General features: G+C 38.7%; 2 protein-coding genes across 3 annotated transcripts; both read left to right on the forward strand.

The window, feature by feature from the left end:
• The first annotated feature begins 144 nt into the window (after positions 1-144).
• On the forward strand, positions 145-5441 carry ubfd1 (ubiquitin family domain containing 1). Of its 2 annotated transcripts, none has more exons than XM_058653311.1 (7): positions 145-270; positions 2040-2312; positions 2400-2608; positions 2694-2759; positions 3283-3388; positions 3477-3559; positions 5004-5441. In XM_058653311.1, the coding sequence occupies exons 2-7, from the start codon at positions 2057-2059 to the stop codon at positions 5112-5114; spliced, it is 831 nt and encodes a 276-aa protein (XP_058509294.1). In that variant the 5' UTR covers positions 145-270; positions 2040-2056; the 3' UTR covers positions 5115-5441. The 2 variants fall into 2 exon arrangements, with proteins under 2 accessions (XP_058509294.1, XP_058509291.1); XM_058653308.1 differs by lacking the exon at positions 145-270 and adding an exon at positions 397-467.
• Positions 5442-6554: 1113 nt separating this feature from the next.
• rmi2 (RecQ mediated genome instability 2) lies at positions 6555-8734 on the forward strand. The gene is made up of 2 exons (XM_058653744.1): positions 6555-6933; positions 7893-8734. The coding sequence occupies exons 1-2, from the start codon at positions 6645-6647 to the stop codon at positions 8042-8044; spliced, it is 441 nt and encodes a 146-aa protein (XP_058509727.1). The 5' UTR covers positions 6555-6644; the 3' UTR covers positions 8045-8734.
• Positions 8735-9071: the final 337 nt, after the last annotated feature.

The raw sequence follows: 9071 nt of genomic DNA on the forward strand, positions 1-9071 counted from the left end.
AAGTATCTCCGTAATACTTCCGGGTTTGCAAACAGTTCCGTCTGTGGCTAAACTGCGCCGTGTATATTTGCTGTTATTCGTTTTAAGTATTTCCGCGTTTATTAGATTTTTTAGACTTTAATTGCTATGCGTTTCGTTAAAAAATCTATTGCTTTTATCGTTACACAACTTTATGTGAGGGGTGTTTTCCGACTGCGCATGCGCGATCTCTTCCTGCCTTTCTGCTTGCCGGCTAGCTGCTGAAACTACAAATGTTTTAACATTGTCCGGGTAAGTAAAGTCATTTTAAAATACAGTCATATTTTTGTCTTTGTGTGTCGTTTCTCGCGTTAAAACACCTAAATGTAACGGGGTTGTAAAACTCCGGTGGACTTTCCCATTCACGACACCGGAGCTCATCCTGCTCGCTGTAATCTCTTTGCCTCAACCTAACAAATTGTACACAATCATCATGGCGACGCAGGATGGTGGGTATTGAGGAGAAATACAGCTGCATTCTCCTCATGTCTTTACTCTGACTTTTATCCCGTTAGTGAAACTCCGCGTGCTTTAAGCTGACACGTTAATACACGACACTATTAAGTCGCTGTGATGTAAAACTACGCGTAACCGCAACGGTATTCCGTAAATGTTTAACGAGTGTTGTAGCTAGCTACCGCTGACGCTTGCTAACATCAGTCAAATTTAACTACATCTGGGTGCTGACTAAGTCTAATGTTAACATTTAGCCAGCCAATAACTTAAATGGGTTAACTTTAGCAGGTCGTGTGCTAAATGACCCGGGCTACGTTATGAATGGTAACGACTGTGTACTAACGAACTACACTAGTAACCAGTTTGGTGCAGTTTGGTCACCAGTAAGGCCATTCGTGTTTTTTTAGGAGCTACTGAGTAGCGAGTCCTTGTTTACAGGAAGAACAAAACAAAATAAGGCAATGTTCACTTATAGTTGGCGCCGTCACACAATATAAAAGTAAAATGATTATCACAGAGGGAAACAAAATAAGAAATACAAGTAAATAGAAAGACAAGAGTGTGTGAATAGAAAAGCGAAACCAGACTTCACTGTTAACTGTGTTTCACTTTAGCTTTAAGTTGTGCTAAAACATCAGTAAATGTACGATTAAATAATTATGAACGTCATGAATTTAACCGCTATTCTACAGTACATTAACCGGATTAAAACATTCAGTGGGTCTGAAGAAGATACGTTAGGTAAACAGTATTTTCAATAACCAGATCAAAACAGGGGTCTGATTACGCCACTGTCATGTAAACATGATTGTCTGATTAACCCGATTGGGGGTAGTGCTGAGCAATGAGTTCCTTTACAATCTAATTCACAATTCGATATGACTGTATACAATTGGCAAACCACACAGGCTGGAATGTAATTGTGTAAGTCTTATTTAGTTTGTCTAATTAAGAGTGTAGTAGTTATTATTTTTGATATTGTTATGGTATTACTATTAGGGCTGCAACTAACGATTATTTTAATAATTGATTGTTTTAATAATTTCTCGATTAATCCTTGTTTGGTCGATACAGTGTCAGAAAATGTTGATCCTTGATTCAGTTTCAGGGATTTTGTTGTTATATGGAGCAAAGAAACTAGAAAATATTCACACTGAAGGAGCTGAAAAACCACAAAGCTTGTTTTACTTATTGAAAAATGTTTATCAAAAGAGTTGACGATTCATTTAATAATCAAATAATCATTGCACACCTAATTTTTATTGTGTGGTACTACTGCGTTACAATTTTAGCCACAATATGCTTATGTTATAATCAGATTATAATGTTTTTAACGTCAGTCTGGGTAGCAAACATGAGTCATAATCAACTATGCTCTGTAATTTGAAAACTTGAATATGAAATTATGAATGGAATATTCTAGTCGCTATATCTTATATATTTCTTATTTAAAAAACAATGCTATAATAATAACTGCTACAGGACACACATGCCAGGTCATCTTTTGTAAATACAATTTATCATGAAGGATCTAAATCCGTGTATATTTTTCTACATTTGTCCAGGAAGTGGAGAAGTCGTAATGGAGACCGAGGCGAAGCCAAACGAAGCTGAACCACTGGGTGAATGTGCTGAAAAAAATGAAGCAGAAACTACATCTAATGCAAGCGCAGGTGATGCCACAACTCAGGACTCTAGTATTAGCAATGGGGACGATGCGGACGGCGAGCAGGAGACGGTGGATTTGAAGATTATCTGGAACAAAAATAAATATGATCTGAAAATTCCTGTCGATAGCACCGGAGCCAAACTAAAAGAGAGGATTCATTCACTCACTGGTAGGAGCACACAGTATTATTTTACCAGAGATTAAATCTTACAATAGGCAGTAAATGTTTAATGAGTCTTCACATTTATCAACGTAGGTCTTCCCCCGGCAATGCAGAAAGTGATGTACAAAGGATTGCTTCCAGAGGACAAGACGCTACGTGACATAAAGGTTACAAATGGTGCAAAAATAATGGTGGTAGGATCTACAATAAATGATGTATTAGCAGTGAATACCCCCAAAGAGGTCATTCAGCAGGAAGTCAAAGCAGAAGAAAACAAGAAAGAGCCTTTATGCAGGCAAAAGGTAAAGACTGGTGAATGACATCTCTGCAGATACACGGTTTTGTTATTATTATTTTTTTTTAACAAAATCTGCTCTGTTATTTCAGCAACATAGGAAGGTTTTGGACAAAGGTAAACCAGAGGATGTGATGACATCTATTAAAGGAACAAAGGTGAGAGGAAATTAAAGCAGATTACACTCAAAAATGGCACTTTTTGTGTGTTGACCCTTTTCATGTATTTTGTATTGAAAAAACTGTATATAATTACACTACAGTACAGAGATAAAATTTAGATTGGGGAGACAGATCATTAGTGTTGCTGAATTAGTGTAGTGTCAACAACTGGTAACTGAAGTTAAGAGTTTTTTTTGTATTATTTGTTATCACTAAACTGTTTTTTCCTGTCAGAAAAAAAAGAAAATTAACTAAATAAATATGGGGGAAAAGGCATCAATTATTTGTCATTAGATGCCCAGACTTCAGGCATCAGCATCAGCCACAGAAAAATCAAATTTGTTTGACCTCTAATTACCACGGTCACTCCTTGTTTTCCCTATTTACAGACACACACGGGATGCACAAACATAGTAACTCAAGTCTGCAGCCAACGTGACCAAACCTGAGCTAAACGAGTTTATAATTGGTTATAATCCTAACCCAGTCACCGCGAGTAACTGCTTTGTCCCGCTAACAGGAACGATTACCAACAGTGCCTTTATCCGGAATGTACAACAAGTCCGGAGGAAAAGTTAGACTCACCTTCAAACTGGAGCAGGATCAGTTGTGGATCGGAACAAAGGGTGAGTTTTTACTCCTATGCAGTTCTTGTATTTTACTACATTTCCATGCAACACAAAGATTCTGATGATAAACCTTTCCCATCTCCAGAGAGAACAGAGAAAGTCCCCATGGGCTCCATTAAAAACGTAGTGTCTGAACCCATCGAAGACCACGACGACTATCACATGATGGTAAGTGTTCTTGCTGTCGAATGCATGTCAGATTCACGTTAACAACATTCGGGAGTCTCGTGTTTATGCAGCTGACTCTGTCGCCTCTTCAGCAAAACTTTTTAAATCACTACGAAACGCTACATTTGTTAGTTGATGTGGAAGCGGTGTCTTGTGTAAGTAAACAGTGCAGGCGGTGGAGCATTTTGCTGAAGTCACTGCAGTATGTGTACATCAGAGTGACAGGGTCATCATTTGCTGTTATGGGCTCTGCAGTGGGGCGGTAAATGTCAGTGCCTTCTCCAGATTAACCTTTATGTCTAAAGGCACTCCTGTTCTTCAATGTCAGAGAAATACAGTGTGTGGTGTAATGTCGGAGGCCGTTGTAGCGGTCGCGAGAGAAGTGGCTTCGGTTTATCACTTAATGTCAAAGCGTTTTTGTTTGTTTTTTTCAAGAGAAGAAGTGTGCTTCATAACAGGGCTTTTATCAAGATTATAAAGTTTTTGGGAAGTGTTTACTCGATACTTCACTCACCTGAGTAACTGATGTCTTTTTTACCTGGAAGGAGGTCGTATAACTGCACTTTATACTGGCATTTTAAGACTCATATAAAATAAATACACCAGAAAATTAACTGTTGCCCAACATGGAATTAAATCTGAAATCTGTCGTTCTAGGCGAGGCAAATGTATTTGTACGGCACGTTACAACCACGAGGCATAAAGTGCTTACATAAAATATAAAAGGCGTTTGACTTGAGTGCAAGAGTGACATAGATTTAAAAATACAATAAAGAAAATATATAGTGCGTGTAAATTGTAGTTTCAGTAACTGAATGATTGTAAAAGTAGACATTTAAGGGAATTTCCACACAATCCTACTTTCTTATTAAAGTTGAGCACCAGCTCCCACTGACTGGCTGTGCCAACTAATAAAAACAGGTGAATGCAATCAGTGTGCTGTTGCACCTGTAGTGTAGATATGTGACATCCCGATGCGTGACCAGTGTAATCACGGGGATACACACGTCTCGGTTTTTTAAATGTTTGTGGCTAAAAATGAAACACGATGTCAGCCACTCGCTCCGAGTCTGCTCCTGCATCTGCAAGGAGCTGAAAATGTATGAGGAGAAGATAAGGATGATTTAAAATGTCACTGCACACAGGAAGCTTTTATTCCAGTCACCGGTATCAGTGATCCACCCTGACTTGAAGCAGAGCATGAGTGAATGTGCAAGTCAGCCATTGTGTTGCTGAATGGTTGCTGGGAGTGTTAAATGGGTTGTTGCGTAAGGCAAACCAAAGGAATTTTTCATTGTACCATCTATTGTTCACAGTATACATAGCAATCACACGTCCTTTTTGCATGATTTGCTATTGTTTACGGACTTGTGTTGCTGTCTTTAGTCGTTCAACAGATGTCAATCCTTCTAATGCACTGACTCAGGTTTTCTCACTTTTGCAGGCTTTTCAGTTGGGTCCAACAGAAGCGTCTCAATATTGGGTCTACTGGGTGCCTGCACAGTTTGTTGATGCAATCAAAGACACAGTCCTTGGAAAATGGCAGTATTTCTAATGTGCCTCTGTTTATTTTTTGACAATGAACTGGGATTTAGAGGTGAAGCCAACGACAAAATGAAACTGGAGTAAATAATGAAGCTTAAGGAATTTTTTCAGAACATATTCGAAGGAGACGGACGGATGCCTGTGGACTAAACATGTTCTTTTTAGGTTAAAAATGCACTATGTGGCAGCAAAACATTTCTCAGCCCTGTTGATCTTTCAAGGTTTGCAGCAAATCCAAGGGAAAACAGTGAAACAATTGTACAGAAATTGCTAACACTTTTCTTCAGTTATTCTTAAAGAAATAAAACTTATTTAATAAAATGGAACCACTGAGAAATGGTTGTTTGTTCCGTCTGTTCTCGCGTGTTAAATCAAGCCAAACCTTGTAGACAGTTGTGATCCATTTTGTGAGGTTTTTGCACACAGACTGTGTAGTTTCACAGCAAAGTAGTTGCTGGTCCTGCCACACATTTTAGTATAAGATTGAAGTCTTTACTTGTTCTTATCCACCCCAGGACTTTGGCTGCTATTATATGGCCATTGTCTTGCTGAAAAACAAATCTCCCAGCTGACTGTTTCTTTGCAGGCCACAGCATTGTTTTTCTGTTATCACATTTCAGTACAGCATGACAGACAAAACAAAGCAGCCCTCTATTTTACCACATGGAAATTATAGCCCCTTCATCACTTCACATATTTATTTCTGTAGCAGTGTTTTTCATTCATCAAAGTGAATTGCGGGTTTGTCCTCCTTATTATTCAGCAATGTAATTTGCAAGGCCTGCAGAGACTGAATAACACTTTTAAATCTTTTTTTTTTTTTTTTTTTTAACAGTCCAAAAACATGCAGATTTGGTGGATTAGGGAAATTGGACACTCTAAATTGACCATAGGTGTGAGTGTGGATGGTTGTTTGTCTCTATGTGGCCCTGTGATGGACTGGTGCCCACCTTTGGTACGCCACCTCGGTGCTCATGAGGAGGATAAAGTGGTAGAAGACGAATCAATGATTCCAGAAACACTTGCCTTAAATTTAAAACCAATATGAATTATGGATTGTTTTGTCATAACTGTCGTTAAGTATTTAAAAACACCTAAGGACAAATTTGACATTAACGTTATAATTATGATATAATATGTTATATTCTCAAATGGGAAATATACCCTGACTGGGCTGGGTTATTGGCTACATATCATGTGGTACTACATAATTTACATAATTAACTTCACATTTGTTAAAAATTCAGGCTCCTATAAAACGCATGATTATGTATAAAACCTGTGCTTATCGCTTAGTTTATATTGACATTAGGAGTCGTAAAATTAAACTCTATGAAATTGCTTTTATTTTGCGCGAGACCACACGGTCAGCGATTAAAAACGTTGCTTTTACTTTGTAAAGGTACTTGAGGAAGTGAAACGTGCCACTTCCGGAGTAATTCTCCCACCTCTTCCGGGTAAACAAACGCCAGGCGGGGACGCGGGTAATGCAAACTTTTCCTGCGCGTGAACCACCGTGTAAACACGGCAAAAGACTGTCATGTATCAACTGGATAAAACGACCGTAGCGAAGAAACGCTCTCCGCCCGTGAAAGTGCTCTCCTCCCAGCTAAGGACGGCACAGAGCCAGGGAGCAGCCGGCAGCGGGGATTGCTGGGTGATCAGACCGGGCAAAGGTCGCTCTCTCCCGGTGTCTCTGGTGTGGATGCAGGGCACCGTAATGGAGGCGCCGCTGGACACGAACACCGTTCTGCTCATGGACGAGACGGGGACGTTTGCTGTCCAGGGCGTTAACAACGTCCCTAAAGGGAAACCATGTTTGTCCCAAGGTGAGAAAAAGACACTGAGAAGTTGGTCTCTGTTTCGCTTATAGTTGAGATGTTTGTTATAGGCAGGGGCGCTGCTAGGAAATGTGGTTTCCCATGATTCCTCTGGGCAGCCTAAATAAAGCACTATCCCTAACCTTAACCAGTTAATACCTAGCCCTAAACCTAACCTAACCACATTTAAAATCTTAACCCTAAACCTTTAAGATGTTGGCCTCCATGAGGCCACTGGTCCTGACAAGGTCAGTGTTTATGACAGAGAAGATCCTAACAAATCCAAGTACTTACACATACACACACACACACACAAACAAGCGAACATACTAGGGCTGCAACTAATGATTATTTTCCCAATTAATTGAGTACTTGTTTGGCCCATAAATTAATGGAAAATGTTGATCACTACTTACCAAATCTGGAAAATTATGACGTTCTTGAATGTCTTGTTTTGTCCAGAAACCAAAAGTAGTCAGTTGAAATTATTTGTTATATGGAGCAAAAACAAAATCTACAAAATAATATAATATATTCACATTTAAGAAGATAAAAAAAAACCAGAAAGCTTGTTTTAATTATTGTTTTTGCTCTTCCAGCTTCTTTAACGTGAATATTTTCATGCATTAGTTACTTTGATCCATGCAACCAAGAAATCATGTAACTGAATAATTTAGGTGAATGTACAAAACATGACATTTGAGAACAATATCATTTTTGAGTTTTGGGAAACTGACCAACATTTGTCATAAGTGGCTTATTGAGATAAAAAAAGAAGATTATGAAAATAATTGTTAGTTGCAGCCCTAGTCAGGTTAAAAAATTAATTAAAATACAATTTGTGGAATTATACATGTTGCTACATATTACAAAATAAAATGGAAACATTTACATTTACGCGCCCCTGGTTTCTGTTACCTAAAGTCCTCTGTCAGCCCTGGCAAATTAAACGCCTCCTTCTGTTTCAGGCAAGTACGTGATGGTGATGGGTGTCATCCAGGCCGTCTCTCCGGAGCCAGTCATCCGAGCCGTGAAGATGGCAGATCTGTCGGCGCTCGCCGCGCTTCACAGGCGGATGTGGAAGCTAGAGGTGGAGGAGCTGCAGCAGGTACTGACCTGACAGCAGGGACACTTTGCACAAGTCGTTGTTGTCACACATAAAGTCCCTCATTGGACTGAGGAGAAGATGCCGGGTTCAACTGGGAGGCTTTAGATTATAGGCTTTTATTTTGAAGGTGAAACATGGGACAGAATTGAGTCTGAATCAGTGCATATCCCGGTTTGCTGTTAAAATGAATCTGATTAAGATGAAAACATCAAAAAACCTCATGTATTAATCTGATTATCGCTTATTCCTCTGTATGACTGTATTCAGGTTGAGGTCTGTTTACATGGTGGAGTTTTATTCAGGCTATTGTTTTAATCTGGTTAATATTGGAATATTAGCGTACATGTGAACAGCTCCAGTAGTTCCTGTAAGGCAGAAAAAAATGGAACCAAAACCTTAAAAAGGACCAATGGGAACACAAGATTTAAAGGTACAGTGTGTAAAAATTGGCAATATTTATTGGTGGAGATGCACATTTTAGCCTCCAGTTTGCACCAAAACTCAAAACCTGTTTAGTTTGTCCAGTGTGGGCTATTGTAATAACAAGGTGTTCCAAAATAGTGGCCTCGGTTGAGCTGACCATGCTTCTAATACAAAACTTAAAGGCTCATTTTGAATGTAAACCTTTAAAAATGTTTTATTTCATTATTCATCTTCAATTTCTGCCAAATTCAAAAGAATAAATTCACCCTGTATTTTTCACTCTGGACCTTTTATAACGGTGTGGCTGGGAGGAGAAAGTCATTGGGAAATCAAAAGAAATTTATGGAAACCTTAACTAATAATGTCTGCTTTATCTTTATGATTTGTTAATTCTGCAGGAAATGTAACATGTGGGGTGCTTCCAAAAGTATTTTTAGATTCAGAAATAAAACTTATTAATGAATTAATGTAAGCTACATTTACATTGACAAATTGGGATTAAAATTGCATCTTGACTGCTGCTGAAAAATGTAAATAAATTATCCAAGTTCATTCACCCTAATACTGTACTTAAGGGGCCAGTGTGTAACATTTAGGATCAAAGGACATCATTTAT

Source organism: Solea solea, chromosome 16 (genome assembly GCF_958295425.1).
Source record: "Solea solea chromosome 16, fSolSol10.1, whole genome shotgun sequence".
Taxonomy (NCBI): Eukaryota; Metazoa; Chordata; class Actinopteri; order Pleuronectiformes; family Soleidae; genus Solea; species Solea solea.

What these genes read in the sequence shown, in the direction of transcription:
- ubfd1 (XM_058653308.1), top strand. An exon ending in GAGGATTCATTCACTCACTG is followed by an intron (nt 2,313 to 2,399) that starts GTAGGAGCACAC and finishes TTATCAACGTAG; the next exon opens with GTCTTCCCCCGGCAATGCAG. An exon ending in ACGACGACTATCACATGATG is followed by an intron (nt 3,560 to 5,003) that starts GTAAGTGTTCTT and finishes TCACTTTTGCAG; the next exon opens with GCTTTTCAGTTGGGTCCAAC.
- rmi2 (XM_058653744.1), top strand. Translation starts at nt 6,645, where the DNA reads ATGTATCAACTGGATAAAACGACCGTAGCGAAGAAACGCTCTCCGCCC. An exon ending in GAAACCATGTTTGTCCCAAG is followed by an intron (nt 6,934 to 7,892) that starts GTGAGAAAAAGA and finishes CTTCTGTTTCAG; the next exon opens with GCAAGTACGTGATGGTGATG.